This window comes from Schistocerca cancellata, chromosome 5 (assembly GCF_023864275.1).
Source record: "Schistocerca cancellata isolate TAMUIC-IGC-003103 chromosome 5, iqSchCanc2.1, whole genome shotgun sequence".
In the NCBI taxonomy this organism is placed as follows: domain Eukaryota; kingdom Metazoa; phylum Arthropoda; class Insecta; order Orthoptera; family Acrididae; genus Schistocerca; species Schistocerca cancellata.
In genome coordinates, this window is record NC_064630.1 from 396,187,551 (window position 1) to 396,212,897 (window position 25,347).

At 43.4% G+C, this 25,347-nt stretch overlaps 1 protein-coding gene across 3 annotated transcripts in view; it reads right to left on the reverse strand.

The window, feature by feature from the left end:
* Nucleotides 1-25,347, reverse strand: part of LOC126188941 (ETS-like protein pointed) — a 798,299-nt gene that overhangs the window by 211,660 nt on the left and 561,292 nt on the right. The window contains exon 1 of one of the 3 annotated variants that reach the window (XM_049930686.1): nt 15,411-15,554. The exons of the other annotated variants lie outside the window; for them this stretch is intronic. Coding sequence (XP_049786643.1) covers nt 15,411-15,450 — 40 coding nt within the window. The 5' untranslated portion in view covers nt 15,451-15,554. Of the gene's footprint in view, nt 1-15,410; nt 15,555-25,347 lie in introns of those variants that run through there. 3 annotated transcript variants of the gene reach the window in all.

Genomic DNA, 25,347 nt, shown 5'->3' on the forward strand with positions numbered 1-25,347 from the left:
GCTACATCTGTGGCGTTAACTGTTCCCTGCCTTCCGAATTACTAACATGAATCACGATATTGTGCGAAGATATCACTCATACGCTTCTTAATGCTGAAAAAAATGGACATACTTAAGTTGAGTACCGCATCTCTAATGGAAACTTCTTAAAGGATTACACAGTCAAAGCTTTTGTATTTAGGAATGTGTTCTGTATTTATCTTCTTCTCATTTCACTGCCTTTCGATTTCAGCTGAGGATAATATCGTCGGAGACGGAAAATGAAATATAGAGAAATTAGTCCGTATTATGTAAATTGAAGGCGGAGAGGGAGAAAGGAAATGAAAGGGGAGGAACTCATGATTTCAGCTGCATAGGGACTAGATGCGGAGTCAGCGGCGACTAGTGAAAATGTGTGCCGGACCAAGACTCGAACCCGGGATCTCCTGCTTGCTAGGCATTTGCGTTGACCACTGCGCCACCTGGACACGGTGATTATTACAACTGCGCTAAGTATCTGGGTACGCCTCACCGCCGACCCACATCCACACCTATCTGCAGTCCTCTTCCATGTCCTCCGTGCTCGCTGCTTTGAGATTCCTGCAGGAGGTCGAGCGTGATTGTGCATTCCAACTGAAGGTGGTGGATTCCTAGCCCATTGAGGCGACTCACTTACATGAATGCGTGGTGTCTGCTCTGTTGAACATGTCCGAAAGAACAGACTCCAAACATTCATATAATAGTTGTGTTGTTTGTTATTGTACTCATAGTACATGCCGCTGTAATAGCACTAATAGCAGTAGCTGATGAAGGTAACTGTACAATTGTAGATTCAAATAACGGAAGCCTGTTTTGTCTACATAATCACCGAGTACCCGCTACGAACGCTAGTTGCGTTGTTTCGGCGGCAGTACAGGAAATACAACGCTATTCCACCCAGATGAAAAGTTTCGCGGCAGTAAACGTGAAGCCGAGGAAGCAACATCCACAGGTGAGCGAGCGGCCGTGATCGATTCTGATACTTGTTGCTGTTACGTAAAGAGCGTATCTGCGATGGCTTCGCTGCCGTGGAGCAGTAATCTGGGAGACGTGCGCAAACCAGTGTGAGCACACGCGTAAAATGGAGGCGGCACGCTAATCAAGCATGAACTAAACCGCTAAACCACACCATCTTTTAATGCTTGAAATTTTTATTTATGCAGACACTTGCATAAAAAATGGCTCTGAGCACTATGGGACTTAACAGCTGAGGTCATCAGTCCCCTTGAACTTAGAACTACTTAAACCTAACTAATTTAAGGACATCACACACATCCACGTCCGAGGCAGGATTCGGACCTGCGACCATAGCGGTCGCGCGGTTCCAGACTGTAGCGCCTGAAACCGCTCGGTCACTCCGGCCGGCACACTTGCATAACTTAAGTCACATAGTTACACGGCTACTCTGTTCACATCCCTCAGATAACTTGTGGGATCACAAGATATACTCTATACTGTTCACGTTATTAGTGAGTTACTCTATATGAAAGAGTACTATTACATAACTTTCGGTGAGTTTGAGATATCCCTAAGTCGAATTTATTGCGAGCACATTTATCTACAAAACACTTTTTTTCTTGTAGCATGCCACTGACGTCCCGCTTAATCAACTTCTTTTTCACGTCAAGCGCACATTATTTCCGTATTTTCCTAGAAGCGCTGCATATTACGAATTTAAACACAGGCGGGTCACAAAGCGAAAGCAACAGGTATGCTGCACGCTGCAGGATCGAGTTTCACACACATGACGTGTCCATAGTAAGTAGGAAAGGACCATTTTAAAATAAGTGATACCTGAGGGAGCAAACAAAATACTTTTGATATTTCAACATTGAGCAGATAGCAGTGTTTGTAGTACCTGTCCAGTAGATATTTCAAGCGTCAGTTTATCATAAAACTGAAGTATTCGGACAATTCTGTACCAGTCTTCAAGAAATGTCTTGCTGAGTGAGGTGAAGGTATTAAGGGTTCTAATCAGAAAATATTCCGTCGGTTCTTTAACATCACCGCCATCCGTAAGAGGAGGCAGGCAGATTTAGATAAAGTTTCGATGACCATTTTATGATCAGCTGTGACGATCTCTATCCCAAGAAGCCTTTTTGATAGGCTGAATGGAAATAGACGAGATATAATTGCTTCTCAAGAAACTATTGTTGATTACGCTGTTCCATAGGGGTGTAGATTTCTCATTGATATCCCTTGTTGTAAATGTTTTGACAGCACTAAAAAGGAAGAAATGTTATGGTAAGTCTATCCTGGGAACGACACAAACTGCAGATTTAATTTCGGTAAAGTTCTCGGAAACGCGCGCTCAGGAGCAACCTACATACTATGTAGCATATTTTCAAGCTGCTTCACATCCGAGAGTCCACCTCCACACTGCGGGCCCCTGGATGACAATTGGCCCCTGTTCTTTTATTTTATTATTTTATCTATTAACTAGGATCCACTCTCTTGATGACAATAATGGACGTTATACACAAAATTACGTTTATGTGTATCTTTATGACAAACGATTTTATTTTCTATTCTGAAAATGGAAAGCAGTTTACAGTGCCTATACTTTTTTTAAACTCTGTTTCAATTACTATCCCTCTAACTTTTATATGGCTATCTATAGTTTACTCTACATGTAGTTGTCCTATCGTATCTTTTTGCACTCTCAGTCGGTGTTCCTCTATTGCGACAGAAAAAAGAACAATAGGTTTTCGTTATTTCAATCTATTTTGAACAATTTTACAATTACTTCTACCAGCTACTGCTATTAGTGCTAATACAACAGCATGTACTATGACAAACAACGCAAAAATTACAAGTATAAAAGCCCCGATTACTACTACCAACACCTAGACTTTTTTACAGAACTCTCTCTCTCTCTCTCTCTCTCTCTCTCACACACACACACACACACACACACACACACACACACACACACACACAATGTATCTAGTTGCTCTGTATGTCCCGTTGTCCGTTACTCTGTCATTTTTTCGAATGGGTTTATATTTCTGCTATAGAAGGGTTGTCGTCTGTCGAACATAGATGGCAAACAAAAGACCACCAATCAGTTTCGTTCGAAGCCACAAGGAGATTGGTTTTATTCTCGAGACTGAATAATAGTTCATACCCTATCTCGTGACATAAACGTACTGTGGAAGAGTTGATATTATCTACGTAATAAAATTTTCACTGCATATTTGTTAGTGTTTTATCAATCACGTTGCATAAATCTACGTGATGTTATATAAAACATGCAAAAGGGTAATCGACATGGTGGTTATCTCCGCTGTTCAGGATAGACAGAAAGATTCCATAGGCAAAACCCTAAATTAGCGATAGTGGTTTGGTAACTGCACGGCCACAGTCATTTGAATGGAAGACTCGAACCATATTCACGCAATGGAAGTTACCTTACTGTAAAGTGAAGAGTAGTAGCCTGTTGTGTAGCAGGACGACGGTCAGGTTCTCCGCTGGTCCTAGGAAGCGGAGACAGTAGGTCATGGAACAGGGTGGCAGCAGGTTTTCATCTCGCAAAATGGCGGCCGATGCAGAGGTGGTGTCGAGGGGTCTGCAGGGCGTCCCGCCTGTACACTACCTTGTAAGTAACGCCGCTGTCAAGCTGTCTACAGTCCAGAACGGGCATGTCGCTTCTTCACTAAGCACGCGACTGTACCACGCGCCCCTACACTCTTGGAAGCTCCTTAGAATCAGCCACACGGCAGTCTGGATGTATGTAGGTAGATACGTCACATGGAAACACAATTCGAGAAACGTGTCATCCAAATTCGAGAAATTCTGTTGTGTGAGCTCAAGCCTTCCCGGCGAACCACTTTCTCTCTCGTATGAAACAAAAACACAGCACCTTGGCAATTTTCTCCCCACTGCAAATTAAAAGAGCGGAACGCTCTCATTTTCTCCCTTCCACTCGTCGTCTATAAACATCAGAGTTGCCAATGAGGCCAACTTCCCGAAATAATCTTTTGCGACTGACGAAATGGAGCGCGCGGCTGCAAGAGGTTGGGCGATCATTCACACGCAATGCCTGGAGAGCAGCAACACCACCCACTTCCTACAACAGTAATTCAAAATTTGATTATCTCCGTCCATCTGGAGCAAAAAGCGTAAAGACGTGCTGTAACTATTTTTTCTGTTTTTTTTTTGTGTTGAGATGTATGCCCGATTATGAATAGATGGCGCAGAAGTCTGGATGGTACGGGTACAATATATGTCCGGAAAAAAAGAAACATTTTTCATTACAGGGAATAGAACGGGCTGTTTAGAATCCGTTCCATTGCGAAGTCGCGGTTATCTTTCAGCCAATACCAGACGAACTGGTCCAAGGAAAACCTCCTGGAAACTCTCGGAACTGGGCTATTTGTACTATTTTAATTTATTCTTGAGACAATGTCGTTCATGTTTTGTATGTGCGCATGTGGTTCCGTATGGGGCGATGTGTTGAATGATGAGCGTGATGATTAAGCAGATCAAAATTTATTCCAAATCTATGTCAGTAATCTGCGAGTGAGGAAAGCCAGTCAAAATGCAACAGGGATTCCCCTCACGTCACTATAAAAAAAATTCTATCTTGTATTTGATGTTTAGTTCCTGTCGTAAATGGTAATACACACTAAAATAGGGAATTTATTTTTAAATGAAGCATCACAAAGATGGCCACACAGCAACCATCCCTTGTTGGACCTTGACGAGTGTATTACAGTAATGCGCGGTTTACTATTCGAAATAGCTATTACGCTATGAATAGATTTCGAAATAGCTATTACGCTATGAATAGATTAAGGAAGATCGATGAGGAGTACCAATCTAGCAAAGTGTGTCAAAGTGCAGCAGAGTATTTAGATGTTACAAGAGTATGGAGTTGATTTTAGGAAAGTTATTTCTCGAGATAAAGAACTATATTTAAAAGGTAGCCACTTCTAGAAGAAATATTCAACAGCGTTTACGTATATTGCGTATGTCTCAAAAGTTAATGGTTATTTTAGGGAGAGAGGTCATTAACAATAAAAATAAACTGGTGATCAGTGTGATTAAAATCGGTTGAACAATAATAAACCCTAAAACCAAACAGGAACAGCTAAGAAATATAACGAACACGATTTAGAAAAAAACTCGACCCGAAAGCAGCCATAAAAACAAAACGCGAATACGTACTGAAAAAGGGCGCAGTATTGCTCTCCGTAAAATCTGTTACAAAATAGCAGGACAATTTCTTTTTTATGGTAAAGATTACTGTGGCTAGATGATCACTTAATAACAACAGGTGACTCGTAACAATCATCCAGAAAGAAAAAAAATGTAAGAGAAAATAAAAACAAATTGGCAGCTGAAAATCCTTAACTACCAACAGAGTTAGACAAAAGCATCGATATCTGGCGAGTAACTATGACGCAGTTTTAGAGCAACAGCAACAACAGGACAGGTAGGCTAGCCCGAAAAGAATTCAGCCCCATGTATTGCTCACAATAACAACAAATAATTGCCCTCTATACTACTGAAATAAGCCACTAGCAGACTTTACTATATTCTCAAGTTCAATGGTTTATAATCATAGTCCACCAACATCCCTTCGCAGACCAGCAGGCAAGTAACTTTGACTGCCAGTTCACTTGCACACCAAGACGAAAAACTCAGTGCTGTCGTTACGTAACTGATTCTGTGCGATTAACACTCCTTAACATTAGGTAGAAGAATATGTAGTAAAATGGCAACTCCTTGTTACACAAAAACGTGAAATAAAAATAAGCCTTCAGTTAAGAAAGTAATGTGAGAATATTTAGTCTACACGCTTTTCTTCTGAAACGAAACCAACACTTTGCCACAGACAGGTCGAAACATGTCAATTTACAATCAATTCAGGCTCAGAACACCATTTCTCAAATACAATTACGTGTATCAGAGACGCTGCATCCCGATAAACGTAATTTTTCGCAAATAAATTTCTGTCTCGGATGCAACAGGTAAGTGAGATTAGAAACAAAGTATATTTATGTGAAGCATGTTCCTTATAAGATAACGACAATGCAAGACACTAACCGCAAGCCGTTGAGAAATTTTTGAGTTACTTGATAAATTTAACAGGGTGCGCTTTCCAAGAGCAATCGCAAATTAATGTTGAAGTGTTTCAGACAAATTTTTGTGAACACCGAATATCCATTCAGTTCCTGCTTTTCCTCTCAGAGGTACATTGAAAAGTGTAAAATTTCAAAGAATAATTTTTAATACCTTCGCAATAAATGTATTATAAGAGCAGTGAGATCGCAATTATCAACTCAAGCAGTAGGCTTAATTTTTCAACGGTCTAAATAGAACTTTGTATATAAATCAGGCAATCAATTGAAGCAGGAACACAACTAAAATGTTTAATTTTAGCTAATTTTTCGTATTTGTATAATAGAACAACACATCGTAAAACATGTGTACTTATTAAGACCAAAAATTCAAATCGGTCGAATCAAGCAGCACACTTTTGCGTGAAACCACTTCTTTACATCATATTACCTTTTGAACGAATATGTTGAACACTTTCCTTAGTACAATTTCAGAATTATTTCAGTCTTTAACAGTAGAGAAAAATGATACAGTAAGAAAAACTACAAACAAACCGGATTTTACAAGGGATTCTGGTTAATGAGATGAACAGTGAATGCAGTGTTTTTGTATGTTCTAATCCTCCATACGAAATCTACGGAGGACTGGCAGGGCAAACAGTTCCATAAATGGTCTCCGCCAATTTATCATAAAAGCACTATAAGCTAAAAACGGTCATGATCATTTTCGCTGAAGCATATGAATATTTCCAGTCATTATCTAACACGACTGACAAAACTGTGTAACTAAGGAAACTTGTCACTGTATATCAAAACACTAAAAATTCTTTATATTCGCCGTGAGAAGTCCAGTAAATATGGGCAAAGACTATTCGTTATACATTCGCAATTGATAAGAAGTCCTTGTTGCTATTTTGTTTTAAAATTTCACTAACACAATACTGGCGTCAAAGCCAATACAACCTATACTGTATTCAAAACGACTGCAACTGGCCAAAATACCCATAGCTTAAGCAAATATTTTATAATGGAAAGGGACTATTTTCTTAGAAAAAAAAACTGCTATACTGCTTCAACATGAATCTACAGATTGAGAATAGTTATAAGAAAAATCAGCACCAGAACGAAGACACGAAGACTCGAAAACGAGCAAAAGTTAAAAATGGTTGTTGGAGTCTCTATCTGGTATTAACTTATCACGGTAATAAACCATCGACACGTTATGATCTGTTTTAATTGCTCTCAAATGAGAGGAACACTAAAACAAGGTGGTGGAAGGAGAGGTGTTGGTGAAGAGGCGGTGTTGCGGAAAGTAGAAGCAAATCGACTAGCTGATTCACTGAATGCACCGCGCACTGAGGGCTTTTCCAGTTCGGCTGATCAGAGTGTGTGTGGGCGGGCTGGTGTTGTGTGTGGTTTAGTGGCACAGCTTTCAGTGTGTAATCGAACATGCAGCTCAGCCACTGCTGGGTTAACGCTACAAGTGTGTTGTCTCAGCGATATATTTAAAGAACCCGAACCACCCATGTAACAAGACAAATAGGGAATCAGACGCGTGTCTGACTGTAAGAGGAAAATAGGCTCAAATCTCGGTCTTTTGTCAAAATTTTTCCTGAATTGTTAGTCGGTGCTTGACAGAACGTAACAATAACATTAACTGGGAAACCTGTTCCGATGTTCTGCAAATACTGCAGAATTCTGGCACATGAAATACACAACGTCAAGTCCTTGTATGGGAGATACTCTAAGAACGCTCTTTCTTTGGCGTATGTAGCACTAGATCTTATCGTGATGAAATTAGGGAAGTAACATAAGGAAAATGGTGATTAATGAAACTGAAGTATTTGAAATAAAATGCTATGTGAGCTCGTAATTTGTAAGAGTGTTACAAATGCAGAGGAAGTTTGAAACATTGCCTAACAGAAGGTAGTTAAATATTTCGACAAGTTTATCAGAAACAGAGATGCGACAGAGTAACTCAGAAAATTTTATAAAACATAGGATGAGAAAAGATTAAAATATCGGTTCTTTCAGTCGCACGTCAGAAATAAGTTTGTATGGAAAAGATTTCGGTAGCAGGAATCCTCTAATGTACACTCTACGGTGGTTTGTGGAACAGAACTGGGTGTATGCGTCTAGTTCACTCTGCAAGCCACTGTACAACGTGGCGGAGTGTAGTTCGTAGCAATGTGAGCAATTTTCTGCGCTATTCTGCATGAAAATGTATATAGACGCCCGCAATGCCTGCACCTCCCTCCTCACCCTCCCCCATCCGAAATTTGGAGTACAGTTTTTATTCATTAGAGAAATTTCACACACTTCTGGAAGTGAGAGTCTCAACGACAAAATTAGTTCTTGTGGCATGGTACGTTGCGATCTGACCATTTCATTTATATATAAAGAAAGAGTCCTGTCCCCCATCCCTCGGCAGATATATTTTTGCGGTCGTTCGTGAGAATGTAGAAGCCAATTGGAAGTCTCTGCTGGAAAAGGACACGTTATCATTTGAGTTAAACATTACGATGATGTTACGGCTTGAAAAGATCGAAACAGTCGCAAAACTCATTAGCAACAAAAATGGGTCAAATGGCTCTGAGCACTATGGGACTCAACTGCTGTGGTCATAAGTCCCCTAGAACTTAGAACTACTTAAACCTAACTAACCTAAGGACATCACACACACCCATGCCCGAGGCAGGATTCAAACCTGCGACCGTAGCGGTCGTGCGGTTCCAGACTGTAGCGCCTTTAACCGCTCGGCCACTCCGGCCGGCCATTAGCAACATTCGCTAAGACAACGTTTTGGCTTCATATAAGGCTCTCCGGGAGTGAAAAAGAAGTACCGCGAAGTGGCCGCCCCAGCGCACGCAACGTAGCCAGTGGGTGCCGACGGCAGCTCATTAGGCAGTGATTTCGAAACCGAAAGCGGGCAGACGATCCGCTGAGCGGGCTGCGAGCGGGTTGCTAAATGCCGAGCCTCTAGATTAAGGGCACTTGAGGCAATCGGTGTGGGCGCTGGGGCTGGGGCCGCAGCCGGCCTGCCACAGCAGACGCGCAAATCCCATCTGGGCGGCGATAGCAGCCACAGCCGGCGACAAATGGCCTATTACGTCTCGTAAAGATAGGGCGCTGTCCACAGTGCCGGCCGTTTAACGCGCACGACGCCGCGGACAGCCCGTGCCCACCGCCGTATCTCGGAATGTCCGTTTCACGCTGTTTTGCAAACACCGAAAGTCCCCGCTAACGTAGCTGTCGGGGGTGCGTTGACCAGTCCGGCTGTCTCAGCTAGCATAGGCAATGGAAGCGAGTTTACCTTCAACTATCACTACGAAGCAACAGCGTGTTACAGATAATACTGCAAATTTAATTACTGCGTGGTACGATTCGGCCCCAACGTGATGTCATGCCTGTTGGGTGTGTAGATCAGCTATGATTGGCGAGTAGCATTCCGTATCAACTCTTGACCGGCGCTACGAAGTCTCTGGGACTCCGGGAAAGTATAGAGTTGTACAAACTTTCGTATTTGTTGATCAGGGAGCGTGCTCTGTTCGGTACCTTCCTATGGTAGCGAGGCACATCGCGTGCTCAGGCGACTGCAGTTGTTATCTAGACAACCATTGTAAACAACGATCTTATGGAGTCCCCCGGACACCGCGGAGGAGTTAGTGTAATATTTTCAGTTTAGTGAATATGTCGGCGATTGCAAAAAGAAGTTAACGTTACTGATCCTAACTTTGAGGAACGTGTATTAAGAAGGACTGAGGAATGTAATGCTGAGTTTTTAGATCCCGAGAACAACATTACCATCGAAAATAGTATACCAAGTGACCACGAAACACCAAGTAAACTTTACGAGATGTAGGTTACTGAAAGTGAAGACGAAACTTGTGTGTCAATGCAGTGCAAATCTACAAGACTCCTAAATTTTACTTCTTTTTAGATGCGTTGTCAATATTTCATAGTTTTCCCATGGAAGTAAATGTATGCTCGTTTCTTATAGTTTAGGCTTTACCAAGTGTGTATTTGAAGAAAAAAAGTTTGTCAGTTTTTTCTTGGAAAATAGATATAACAAAAAGACTCTGCTACTTTCGTAATAGCTTTAGTTTCAGATTTTTCCGCTCTAGTTTGTGGTGGTAAGGTTTATGGGACCAAACTGCGAAGGTCATCGGTCCCTCGGCTCACACACTACTTAATCTAAAACTAACTTACGCTACGGACAACACACACACACACACACACACACACACACACACACACACACACACACACACACACACACGCCCAAGGGAGGACTCGAACCGTGGCAAGGTGCCGCCTCAGACCGCACGGCTACCCCCCGTGGCACTCTTGTTTGTTTATAAATTGGATGCAAATAAAAAAAATGTTTCTTATACGTCTTTGATTTCCTATACTTACTAAAACAACAACAATAAAATAACATTACCAGCTACAATACATTTCTTTTGTTTTTAAGTCCCCAGGATTCCGCAATGCATTTAATGTTAAAATTTCCGACCACGCAGGTTAACGGTTGGGTAGCCGAAGCCTTTTACAGCCAGGTCACCGATGCTTGATAGGGAGTTCTGTTTTACAGTGCTTCCGAAACATCCGTAACTATTTTAACTTCATTGTATTGCATACTGCATTTTGACTGTTTTACTGTTATTCTTCGCGAGCTTCCTATCCCTTTCCAGACCTCGAGTTTCGCTTATTACACTCAAATATTCCTTCGGACATACTCTAAAATTTGTTTTCTTTTAGAATTCTTCTCCAAAATTTTTCTTGAAACCCTCGGCAAGTGTCTCATTTTCCTTTTTCACTCTCTGGCAAATGACACAAAGTTCTTTCTATGGTTTTATTCATTTCAGCGGTAATTTATCCACAATCTCTTTCACTTTTTTCTGTTTCGCTTTTATCACTTGCTACTATTGCCTTTCGTAAAGGTGAAAAAAAAATTACCGGTAATCGAAAGTGAATGTGAAGCTCTTCTACACTGAACTACACTTCTACAAAATGTAGCTTCGCAGGCTAATGAGTTTATTGCTACTGAAGACTGCGAAAAAATCATTTCCCTTAAACACAAAATCTTATTTAGAGAAATGTAATATAACGTTAAGACTTACAGGTCGTACGCCGTGGCGAACATAAAACACATACTCGTACAAAGAAAAAATCTAAAAGTAAGCAATTTTTTCAAGTTGATTTTATTACGGCCCAATGTTTTCAGTGGTAACCAATGGCACGCTGCATTTCTATCACATCGAACTTGTACCCGAACACGAAAATATGTGTGAAAATATTTTCGTAGTTTTGGTAAACAGAAGGTTGCACAGATAATAATCACGCTTTGCCAGTGCCACTATTAAATATTCTTACATTAATAACTAAAATTGAAATGAGTTAATTCTAATTACTTTTCCTTCATAGAAATGTCAACATAACTTGACACACTGTTAACAGTTACTCTTCCTCAGCGTTCTGAAAATTCAGAAACACATGAAGCACCCTTCTTCTAGTACCATATATAATCTTTTAATTATTGGATTTTCTACGTTATAACAGCATTTTACCAAAGATACTCATTCTACAAACGGCGATGCACCGAGTTAGTAATGAGTCCCACGAACAAAGCGCCTATTAAAAATCTAATTCGGTCAAGACAAGTTGAACAATACAGAACAACTAAGCACATATGTGTACGTAAATGAATAGCCGTTCTGAAACACACTAAATAATCCGTCCGATCGAATCGGGGTAGCAGTACTGATGCTACACAAAATATGAACAAATTAATTGGTAACGTCTCATAATCACTGCTAAACCAAATGCCTCTCTCTAATGTTAGGATACAAAACGTAAGACGTTAAACCATGATGCATGTGAGTGTTATTCCGTAAACACTACATACTGGTGAATTTTCTTGTCGAAAGACGAGAACGTGTACGGTGACAAAATGTAATCACAGACGTTGTTGTTGTTGTCGTTGTTGAGGACGACGACGTTTTCAGTCCGAAGAGCGGTTTGATGCAGCTCTCCACGATTGTCTACCCTGTGCAGACATCATCTCTGGATACCTACCGAAACATCGACTTTCTAAGCGCTGAAACCATATTTTATGTCCACCAGAGGTTGTAGGAAATTTTTAACACATGACCTTAATCACATCAAGTATCACATTAATGGCCAGTTTCAGGCTGTGGCCACTTTCAAATTCCGCAACATCAAATATCAGCGAGCTGATACAAGGGAAAAAGGCAGTACTTTCTTTCACGTTGTCACACTTCGGAAATTACAACTGGTGTTACATTATTTACAGTTGGGTCAGTAAATTATGTCGTTATATCAAATATTTATTAGCGATCTGCCACGGCTTTGATCGGTTAGCATTAAGTACTTTTGGCCGGCCGACTTGTCAGGCGCAGTGATGATAAATTATACACAGAAACCTTTCTCGTGATTCGGTCTATCTATCAGTGAAAACCGAATCAAAATCCCAGCAGAACTTCCCGAGATTAGCCTTGACGTACAGACATAAAAACGCGGCAGCGGACTTTAATTTATAACATTGATAGAGTTAATGCTAATTGGGAACTGACACTCGTTCACCTGATACACGTCGAAAATCTGCATAAAGTATAACCATGTTACAAAAGTGTTACCTTTTTACCTGGTATAAGATCGTTGACATTTGACATGGCAAGAACTGAAAAGAGTCGCACGCCGAAACTAGCCAGTAATGTACATTTCCGACAATCTACGACTGACATAAAAAATGGTATTTGCACTCTAAAATTACGCCGAGAGTGTGCTGTCGCGCTTGAGGAAACTACATCCATCTGCCCCTGTTTTGCTGTATTCAAACCTTGGTCTCCCTCTACAATTTTTACCCTCCACAGTTCCCTTCATTAAAAAATAATATATTCGTAAATGCATCAAGACGTGCCCATTCAACCTATCCCTTCTCTTGGATCTCGTTGTGCTCCAAAGCTCTATTCTCCCCTATACGATTCGATGCCGCGTCATTAAGTATCCAGTCCACCGATGTAGTTATCATCAGCACTCTCTTGTGGGACCTCACTTCAAATTCTATTCTCACCATGTCTGTACTGTTTACCACTGACATTGCACTTCTGTGGAAGGCTAACCTCCAGATAAATATTTCCCAATATTTATATTCGATGTTAAGAAATACCTCTTTTCAGAAACTTTTTCTTTCTTTTACATGCCTGCATTTTACATCCTTTCTATTACGGACATTGTCTATTATTTTGCTGTCCATGCATAGACACGGATGTAGCGTCTGGAGGAAACTGACGGAGTGAGCGTGCAGTGCAGTTGTGCTCCCCTGCGAGTGTGGGAGTGCAGGCAGGTTAAGAGGCGCGCGGTCTCGCAAATCGGCGGCGCAGGCGCGTCAAAGGCGACGGCGAATGTGTGCCGCGAGGCGAGGCGACGGCGTAATCAGCGACCCCGGCCGGGCCCCAATTACCCTCTCAGGGCAATTGCTAGGTAATGGCCGGCTGTGTCTGTGGCTGCGGCTGCGGCCGCCCTCGCTGCGCCGTGCGGCTGCCGCACGCCACGCCACGGCGTCGACCACCGCCGCCTCCGCCGTCGCCTAGGCCAAAAACTGCCCGCACTCGCGCCGCCGCCAGCGCTGCGTGCACCGGCCACTTCGCGGCGTCCACACGTTTTCGGCGGAAGCGCTCAGCACAGCCGACCGGCCAGATGTTCTGCTCGCCGCTTTCGCAACCGGGCCTGTGGGGATTTTCCGTACGCATCCACGCTGATGCGAGACCAGCCCACCACGCTGTGGGCTACGTGCACTGCTGCAGACGCTCTAAACAGCAAGTTCTCCCTCAGTGGAAAAGAGGATCTGCCAATCACTAGGCTTTGACAACGTTTAGCTCTGTTACTGCCGTACAGCGGCATCTCGACTAGCAACAATACACCTCATCCGTAAGTACTTTCAATTGTGGTACTATTCTACAAGGTATTGCACACTAATCGTTTACTTGAAACCGAAACGGCCAATAGATATAAAGTCATCACTTAACTAACAGTCTACATTGTGATAGATAATTTCTATCACCCAGTACAAACAAATAATAATAATACCGTGTGACTTCTAGGTACACGCACACTACCTCACTTTATTTTGGTTCTCATTATTTCTACATACCGATCAATCCCAAAAGGTCTACGCTATTATGAGGGGCTCACTTTAAAAACGGTATTTGCACAACCTACAAAAATGTTATCACACTTTCAGAAGCACAAAGTCTTCTCGCGCGGGTGTACGGCAGCGAGAAGAAGAACGAAACAGCAGCGCTCTGTATAAAATATGTCATGGCAGCAACCATCTTCAGTAAAGCAAACTGTAGTGAAGCCACGTAATCCGACAGCGCATTGGGCACTATAATATACCGAGTCACTGATTCTTTACAAAAGCACTGGAAATAAAAAAAAAAGACATATGTGACGCATGAAGTGCAGGTTCGACAATGATAACAAACAAAACTTTATCGTACAGACAACAGATTTCAAAAACAAGTAAATAAATTGTGTTGTACCGTAACAGCCAAGATGCTGACTACAGTATCCGTGTTCTCCTTTCTTGTACAAAGTACAAGTGTCGAATACATCTGAAGAAAGCCCCTCATACGAAACAGTTTTGAAGGACTGACGCTGTGTACGGCCTACATCTGCACAGTATTGTTGAAACTAGGAGTGGGAGAATTTGGGTGGCAATGAATGAGATACGCTGTGAGCCAGAGGAATACAACGCAGTCACACAGAGCTATGACGTGTTTCGTGGAAGACACATCATGGTAAAAGGACCAAACACAACGAGTGTCAACAAACGCTAGATAAAGTCCACATGTGATTCAGACGTCTTGAAATTGCAACGGGTGTATAAAAGAAAGAAAAAAAAAGAAAAAAAAGAAAAAAGAAAATCGGCACTTAACATAAATTTTACAACGCCGCACATAAATCATAGAACGCACAAGCACACTATAATTTCCAACGCATCCGTCCTGGGGCTGAATGTAACGCAGCAAGGACAGAACACCACTACGCCATCAAGCTTCGCACACGCCGCGCCGTCGGCTTCGCTCAGCTTCCGCGCACCAGCACCGAACACACGAGCGCCATGTGTCACTACGAAAACAGCGCGCGCGACCTTTAAACGGCGGCGTCAGCCGGTCTTTCCGAAGCGTAAGGAAAAAAGGGAGAAGCCGAAAACGGCTGGCGGCACACGTGCGGAGTTGCGGCTTCCGTGGCGCGGCACGTGTCCGCCGAGGCATCTGTCGCAGTCGTCTCCAGTCTCACCTCTAGGCCTGGCGAACGACTTCATCGTTTTAATTCCCATGCTGCGGCTGTGCGTGTCCGGCTCATGCGATGCGTAGCTGCCGGTAGAGGTCGACGAGGTTGACCCACATGCCGGCCGTGGAGAGGTCCGCTCGGCAGCGCGCTCCGCGGCAGACTGGCGGCGCGGCGGCGGCTACCGCCAGCGCCCGCCCCCAGCCGCCGCCATGAATGGGCTGCAGCGCTCAGTACCTGGCGCCGCCGTGGGGAGGCGCGACGTAGCGCTGGCCGCACCACGCCGCGCCGGGCTGCAGCCCATTCAGATGTGCTGCGCCTTTGGGCCGCTGCCTTCCCGCTGCTCGCACTCCGCGGGGGAGCCTGCCGCCACTCACAGCGGCCGTGAGGATGCGGCCTTCCTTGCCGGGACTGCTCATTAAAGGCGTACCACAACAGCCCCTTCTTGTTGCTGCTGCCACAGTTGTTTGCGATGAAGATGTACGGCGATGATTCATCTTTTGGGCCATTCATCATTCATCTCAGTGGTCTGATGACTCACCAGTGAAAAGCGACCGATGAAGAGTTCATGCAAGAGAATAACTAACGAGAACGTACAAAACTGGTAACGCTTTCGTGGCCACTTCTTGAGAAAGTGCCTGTTGCCTCCTATCTCGCGCTCTTAGGCCGATGTTTGTTCCATGATTTTTCTGACGTTTCTCCAGCACGAGTGGCTGGCATTCTCAAACTTTCATCCCTCCACTGCTGGTGGTGGACCTAGTCGAGCTTACGACTGCCAGTCACTCGTGCTAAAGAAACGTCTCAAAAACCTTCAAATAAACGTCGGCTGAAGAACCCGAGACAGAGGCCTACAGGCAATTTGTGAAGTTTTATCAATGCCGGCTACTCGTGCAGGCAAAAACTTCAGAAAAATCATCGATCAAACGTCGGCTACAGCGGACAGGTATTGAATCGAATTGGTGAAAAATGAAATTTATGGCACAGCCTGACTAAAACAAGGAATCGTTTAATAGGACAGGTCCTGAGGCATCAAGGAATCGTCAGTTTGGTAATGGAAGTGGGTGGGGGCGAGGGGAATGTTTTAGAGGGAGACCAATGCTCGAGTACAGGTAACAGACTGAAATGGATGTACATTACGATGCGACGAAGAGGCTTGCTTAGGATGGACTAGCGCGTAGAACTGTATAAAACCAGCCTTCAGACTTAAGATCACCACCACCACCACCACCACCACCGACGACGACTGCCAATCTCTGCCTTCCCTTAGAGTTTTTACCTCCTACAACTGCTACAAGAACCACGGAAGTTATTTCTTGATGTAATACATGTCCTATTCTGTCTTACGTTACGTTTATGCTGCAACCTATGGGCAGAGGATAGGCGCTTTTCCATCTGCCACGAAGAACAATACTACACTCCGATCCAACCGCTGCTTACAAGTTCTCCTTGGTTTTGAAAAGTTCAGGCAAGCAGGAAGCTGATAACTACCATGGTACGAATGTGTATCAACCGTGGTTCAACTCTTTCCTACCTACTTCCGATGAGCATCAAGGACATCCCTTTCTGCGTGGCAGAAGAAAAAGAAAGAGGTGTAAACTGTTTGTTGTTTTCCTGCAGTTTCTTCAAAGCTCGATAAACTCATTTACTACGAAACATTCCGAAACGTAAGGTATCCTTTCCAACAACTGCTTCTGTGTTATTATGTGATGAATATCTTCAGATATACAAAGCCTCTTTTTTATTTTATACCAGATGGTAGCAAATGTAATGAAATTTGGTGTACTAACTGTGGTTGTAAAACATTCTAATCTCCCAATTGCTGTTGAGTCTTTCTTACATTCTATTTTGTATCCAGTTGATACGTCAAGAACCCTTAGCTATAAATATTGTACCTCCGTGGACATGGTAAAATAATCCTAATAACTGTTCGAATTTTTTACATTGTGATTTCTCTATATATATGATGGTATATTTGTAGCGAGCTGTTGGCAATATGGCTTAATAAATCCACGCCAAATTTAAATATATGTTGCAATATGGCTGCTAGACCATCGCCGCCATAGCCCACTGAATCTTACCAGTAAATTTACACTGCACCATCGCAGATCGGGCCGCTGCTCGCTACGATACCTGCCACGCGAGGGTATCAAGTTGTTTTGTGATACGACAGGGAACCATCACCGGCAATCCTAAAACTTGCACCGTGATTAGCTGCTTCGAGGTCACTCTAGCAGTGGCGTTTTTTTTGTTTTTTTTTTTATTATGAGATGCCCCTCGTTTATGCATTTTTTCGGACATTATACACCTACATCTACATCCACAATAACACTCTGCACACCACTGTCAAGGGTATGGCGTGGTGGTTCCCAGTGGGCAACGTATCAGCATTTTTTTTCCGTCCAAACGCGTACAACACGTGAGGAAAAAAAAAAAAAAAACGATTGCCTACATATCTCTGTGCGTGCTGTAATTTGCTTAATATTGTGGTCGCAGACCCTAAAGAAGCGTTACGTACAGGGTTCCACGCTCAATAGCCGGCCGCAGTGGCCGAGCGGTTAAAGGCGCTACAGTCTGGAACCGCACGACCGCTACGGTCGCAGGTTCGAATCCTGCCTCGGGCATGGATGTGTGTGATGTCCTTAGGTTAGTTAGGTTTAAGTAGTTCTAAGTTCTAGGGGACTTATGACCACAGCAGTTGAGTCCCATAGTGCTCAGAGCCATTTGACCCATTTTTTCCTCGCTCAATACCGGCTCGCGAAACTTAGTAAGCAAGCTTTCACGAGAGCGTGTCTCCCTTTATGCGTCTGGGTGCTGAGGCCCTCCCGATGGTCAAATAAACTTGTGGGCATTAACGTCACTCTTCTTCGTATACGTTCAATCTCCACCAAAAGCCTTACCTGCTAAGGACCTCACACACTTGAGCAATATTCTATAATGGTTCGCAGAAATGTATAGTGAGCAGTTTCTTCTGTAGAGTGACTGCACTTTCGCATTAACCTAATAATGAAACCACTATACGCAGGCAGTAGTGTTTGGTGTGGGTCTAGAAGATAATTTCGGGAGTGAGAACAACAGACAATTGTAAACAAATCCTTATTTCAGCTGTTTTTGAACGGGCAGCTATCTGGGACCAGTGGCATTACAACAGCTTCTTACTGAATAATATTAGGTGTAATAGTTTTTAGAAATTAGTTCCTCTCTATCTAATTAGTCATGTTAATTCAGCCAAATACCAGGACGAAAATCTACATGTGACAAATGTAGTAACTACCTAATTGTGTATAAAAAATCGCATAATTTCGAAAGACCTCTAGACAGATTATTCGAGGCAAAACAGAGCGACGTGGTGCAGTTGAGACACTGGACTTGCACTCACAACGGAATGGTCCAGTCCGACATGTCGCAACTTACCCCGAAATTTTTGAAGCAGGCAGAATACACAGAAACAAATGCACTGTCAAAATTGTAGCTCCTAAGGCGCACTATGAGTATGTAAAAAAATTAAAGTTATTAATTTTTGCCGCACGAAGAACCACTTATAACAGCACTTTGTACAGGCCTTCCTGTCCAGTGCGCGGATTGGCGGATAAGCAGACTCAGCCGTGACAAGAGGACGTGGCGCCGCGAAGTCCAAATCACACACGTGAATTTTAAGCACATAAACCGTAATAAAAACACTCAAATAATAACCGTTTTGAGTAACTTGCAGTTCATATGGACAGCTATGATGGATACTGGCACTGCAGAAAAGACGGAAGTTAAACAATTCTATTCCACAAATAAATATGAAGTGACAAAGAGCTGTTGCAAATTATATAGCCAGAGAATTTTCTGAAAAATTCTTTACACTGTTGAAAATTTTTTTATCGAGGGGCTGAATCGCACTATTAGTTTCTGGTGGAATCCGAATTATATACACACATCAAGAAAGTTCTCCATCACACCAGTTCCCAGAACTCCTGAAGATAGACGTTGGCTGTCGATATTTTATCACAGACACAGTCCCTTTGACTGCTCAGAGATGTCACTAAACCCGCCCAAAGATTTCCAGTCATTCCACCAGGACGGAGGTACTCGGCTCGTGTTGTCTGTAGTTCAACCATGCCTAGACAGTCAATACCGCGGTTCGATCGGATCCGCATTGTTAGTTTGTGCCAGGAAGGACTCTCAACAAGGAAAGTGTCCAGGCGTCTCTGAGTGAACCAAAGCGATGTTGTTCGGACATGGAGGAGATACAGAGAGACAGGAACTGTCGATGACATGCCTCGCTCAGGCAGCTAAGGGCTACTACTGCAGTGGCTGACCGCTGTCTACAGACGATGGCTCGGAGGAACTCTGACGGCAACGCCACCATGTTGAATAATGTTTTTCGTCCACCCACAGGACGTTGTGTTACGACTCAAACTGTGCGCATGATGCGAAACTTCACTCCCAACGTCCATGGCGAGGTCCATCGTTGCAGCAACGACACCATGCAGGGCGGTACAGATGGGCCCAGCAACATGCCAAATGGACCGCTCAGGATTGGCATCACGTTCTCTTCACCGATGAGTGTCGCAAATGCCTCCAACCCGACAATCGTCGGAGAAGTGTATGGAGGCAATCCGGTCAAGCTGAACGCCTTAGACACACTGTCCAGCGAGTGCAGCAAGGTGGAGTTCTCTGCTGTTTTGGGGTGGCATTATGTGGGGTCGACGTACGCCGCTGGTGGTCATGGAAGGCGCCGTACGATACGGGAAAGCCAACCTCCGACCGATAGTGCAATCATATCGGCAGCATATTGACGAGGCATTCGTCTTCATGGACGACAATTAGCGCCCCCCCCCCCCCCCATCGTCCACATGACTTCCTTCAGGATAACGACATCGCTCGACTAGAGTGACCAGCATGTTCTCCAGGCCTGAACCCTGTCGAACATGCCTGGGATTGATTGAAAAGGGTTGTTTTTTGGAAGACGTGACCCACCAACCACTTTGAGGGATCTAGCAGTCTGAACCACCCCCTCTGAAGGTCTCGCTGTATGGTGGTCCATCAAGCAATGTGTTGTTTTCATGAGCAATAAAAAGGGCGGAAATGATCTTTATGTTGATCTCTATTCCAATTTTCTGTACAGGATCCGGAATTCTCGGAACCGAGATGATGCAGAACTTTTTTTGATGTGTGTGTATTTCGTCGTCCTCATAATGACAGGGATGTCGTTATGTCCAGGCCAAAAGACCAACAAAAACATGACATTATTGCCCGCAAATGGTAAGAGGACATGTCGGATATAAGATTCAACATTATTCTCTTCCATTTTTTCCAGATTGTCGCCACTGTGTGTGTGTGTGTGTGTGTGTGTGTGTGTGTGTGTGTGTGTGTGTGTTATTCTTAGCATAAGTTAGTTTAAGTGGTGTGGAAGTCTAGGAACCGATGACGTCAGCAGTTTGGTCCCATAGAAATTCACACACATTTGAACATTTGCTAAGTCGGTTATAAGATTTTTGTAAGTAAACAGTCCTTTATTTTTCGTTTTTGGTCCTAATTTGCGTTGATGTTCGTGGAAACAGAGAGAAAGCTGTGGAAACAGTAATCCACTGATGCTTACCACTGGCACTGTTGTATACGAATGTCATAGCAGTATACGAATGTGTGAGCAGTCATCGACTACACAAGCGATTCTCTCTCTCTTTCACTCGAAATGATAAACTGCGCGTTCCTCGAAACGTGACTGACTGGCTTTATTCACAGCATCTTAGAAGATAATAAGAAGCTTCATTTTACGTCAGCTATGGATTTCTCTGTAGTATTATTTATTGACATCTCATCGACACGTTTACCTCAAGTAAACTTCGTAATTTTGCGACTTCCTTTTCCTTATAATTTCCTTAACCTGTTTAATCACGTCTGAGATCCCTGGAAATCAGTAATGTTCAGCTCACTTGAAATTCAGAGCGCCCAGTGTCCTCAGTAATGGCGCATTGACTCATGAGCAGTGCTAGATCTTTCGAATAGTTTGTAATATTTCTCGTTATGCATTCATCATATTCAGGTACCTGAATCTCTTCTTAGAGCAGTTGAGGAGGCAGCAGTGGAAGATTACGTCATGTGGTGTGAGGTACCGATGACAGATAGTTTGTTCGGCACGGATATCGTGAGAAAGACCGCCTAAATTGTGGTCTTTCTCCGCGATCGGCTGCTGCTTTCGGAAGTTGCGTGCCGAAATTATAATCTTCTGTTATTAATACTAAAGAAACTAAACAGTGAATATACTAGTATTTCATGTAAAAGTATCTCTCAACAGCAGCCTATCATTCCATTATTTCAAAAGCGTTAATTACCATCAGTATAAAAAAACAGCTAAATAAAAAGGCAGACGAAGCACTTCGGAAATCTTCGGATCGCGCCTAACTTGGATGGCGGGCGAAGTGGTTCGGCTAAGATCAGAGCTGGTTCGACAGTGACGGAGGACAGACATGTTGTCTGCTGCGGTCGGTATCAGTTGAGACTTAATTAGCAATGTCTACCTGTAAATTGGAGCTGGTTCGGCAGCCTCGGGGGACAGACATGTTGTCTGCCGCGGTCGGTGTCAATTAAGATTTTATTAGCAATTTCTGGTTATGTGGACATATAACTGAGAACAATATGATAGTAATCACGTAGATACGCAGTTCAGTGTTTTGTTCGTTTGAAAGTGTGAAGATTGGAGATTATTTGTGACTCATAAAGTGGAATATAATTGTGCAGTTTCTTGTATTCTGCTAATAAAAAACGTGTGGCATCTAGTATAAACAAACTAATTGGCAATTAATTTATTTATAAAATCTCAGTTCCTCACTAAGAATTTATTATAGCCTCAAGATAACGGATTAACGACATACGTGCTGCTTTCTGCGAAGAGTGGTGGAAGGGAATAGGCACCTTACCCATATTGCAATCTTGGTACAAGCGAGATCGGTGACACGTCATCTGTGGTAACACAGAGGAGGCATGAAGGAGAGCAATTTTCCAGAGAAGGGGTTCATCACACGCACGTATATATCTCACACGCTTCTCGCTGCCTCTTTTTCAATTTGCTCTAAGTTTCTCTTTCAGACTTTTGCGAGTTTCAGTTTGTCGCGCATTTAGTACTTTGTGAACATCTTTCTTCCACTTGTAAATTCAGTTTCAGATTTTACGAAATCTAACCGGATTTGCACATTGCTCGAATTTAAACGTTTTCCCCCGATTTCGTTCAACCAAAAAATTGACAGTCTTATTGCTCGCTGAGAGTGCCTCGTCAATATGCTGCCGATATGATTGCACTATCGGTCGGAGGTTGGCTTTCCCGTATCGTACGGCGCCTTCCATGACCACCAGCGGCGTACGTCGACCCCACATAATGCCACCCCAAAACAGCAGAGAACTCCACCTTGCTGCACTCGCTGGACAGTGTGTCTAAGGCGTTCAGCTTGACCGGATTGCCTCCATACACTTCTCCGACGATTGTCGGGTTGGAGGCATTTGCGACACTCATCGGTGAAGAGAACGTGATGCCAATCCTGAGCGGTCCATTTGGCATGTTGCTGGGCCCATCTGTACCGCCCTGCATGGTGTCGTTGCTGCAACGATGGACCTCGCCATGGACGTTGGGAGTGAAGTTTCGCATCATGCGCACAGTTTGAGTCGTAACACAACGTCCTGTGGGTGGACGAAAAACATTATTCAACATGGTGGCGTTGCTGTCAGAGTTCCTCCGAGCCATCGTCTGTAGACAGCGGTCATCCACTGCAGTAGTAGCCCTTAGCTGCCTGAGCGAGGCATGTCATCGACAGTTCCTGTCTCTCTGTATCTCCTTCATGTCCGAACAACATCGCTTTGGTTCACTCAGAGACGCCTGGACACTTCCCTTGTTGAGAGTCCTTCCTGGCACAAACTAACAATGCGGATGCGATCGAACCGCGGTATTGACTGTCTAGGCATGGTTGAACTACAGACAACACGAGCCGAGTACCTCCGTCCTGGTGGAATGACTGGAAATGGAGAGTGCATGACTGGAAATGGAGTGCATGTTTTCTTAGGCTTGAAAGGTACTGTGTTTGTGTTTTTGTTCTGGACTTCAATTAGCTCAACAATCATCGTTAGAGCCACAGTTCACGGAATCACTCCATTTATTTCCTGTTTCTTCTGATGTTTCCACAATTTCTAACGGAATGTCGACATTATTCGAATGAACGTCCAAGAAATTAACTAATAAGTAACACATAAATAGGCGTTCATTGCAGTGAGTTCTTAGCAGGTAAAATTTTGACACTGGATCTTTCGGTGCATTTTTCCTGCATAAAAAAATTCATGGTTAGTTTCAATATGTCGGATTGGACAGTCCCCTTTTCAGTTCCGCTATCCAGTTTCCTATGAATTCCGTAAATCGTTTAAGCCAAATGCCGGAATGGTTTATCGGTAAACATTGGTTGACATCCTTGCCCTATCAAAGATTGTGCTTCGTCCCCAATGACCTCGTCGTCGACGAGACATTGAAACCTAATCTTCGTTCCTTGGAGAGAACATCAATATTAGTTGTTCAGACATGGCACTTCGCCCTCGCTTGCTGTCTTGTGTTTTCCTGTTTAGTTCCACGTAGTCATTGCTTTCCTGCCTCAACTGTTTGTTAGTTGGTGTCTTTTTCTTCCTCTCCCAGTCTTTCCCTTTATCATCCATTTAGTTCCTCGCTTGTGTGTCTCGCTTGTTTAACTGCAGGTCACGAACTGGTTGTGGTGTTATAAACGCATCTGAAATATAGATGTGGTAGTTTTTATTAACACTATAATTTAAAAGTGTGTACCGTACCGGCACTCGAACCCAGAACCTTGCCTTCTGTCGGAAATTCTCTTACAGTTTTTTTTTTCATGCAACATAAAGGACATTTGTCTTTAACATTGATATTACCTAAACCTATTCCTTAAGACAATGAGTAAGAAAAAAAACCCGCCAAATTCTTCCTTAAGTGTCCCGTCCGCTGAAGTCTATGGTGCATTGTCGTGAGGCACTCTCATCGGTCCTGTTCACTTTTTTTTGTCGTTCCCCGGAATGTAATATACGGTGTGACCTTTTAGCCAGTTCATTGAGTTTCTCTTCATTTTGGGAAAAGGGGCATAGTTGGTTGAGGAAGTCCGCTGTTTTCATGGTATGAGGTGCAGTCCCTTTGATGCTCGACACCATCGTTCTGTTTGTGGTTCATATTGCTCTTGCGTTTGTATATGTAAATCTGTGCTCCTCACTGTCGATAGCGGTACATGAGGAACACAAGGGTTAGTCGGTGAGATGTACTGTGTATAGTTTGGAATCCGTTGGAATTTTCGAATTGACCGTGGTGTATAAACTGGATTCCCACTCCCGTGGGTAAATGTCTGTTACGAATCTTGTTCCATATCCCTTGCCAGTTTGTGGTCTTATATTTACGTTCTATCATGTTCTCAGCTTTGTGCTCCATTAACTTATACTGTAATTGATTTACCTATGTTAGTTTCTATCGGACGTTGTCAGTTACACACACGGAAGTGACAAAAGTCATGAGGTAGCGACTTACATGTATACAGATAGCGGTAGTATCGTGTACTCAAGGTATAGAAGGGCAGCGTATTGGCGGAGCTGGCATTTGTACTCAGGTTTCCGACGTGATTATAGCCGCACGACGGGACTAACAGACTTTGAAAGCAAAACGGTAGTTGGAGCTAGACGCATGGGACATTCCATTTCGGAAATCGTTAATGAATGCAATATTCTCAGATCCACAGTATCAAGAGTGTGCCGAGAATTCCAAATTTCAGGCATTATCTCTCACCACTGACAACGCAGTGGCCGACAACCTTCGTTTAACGACCGAGAGCAGTGACATTTGCGTAGTGTTGTCAGTGCTGATAGACAAGCAACACTGAGTGAAATAACCGCAGAAGTCAATGTGAGAGATATGACGAACTCATCCGTATGG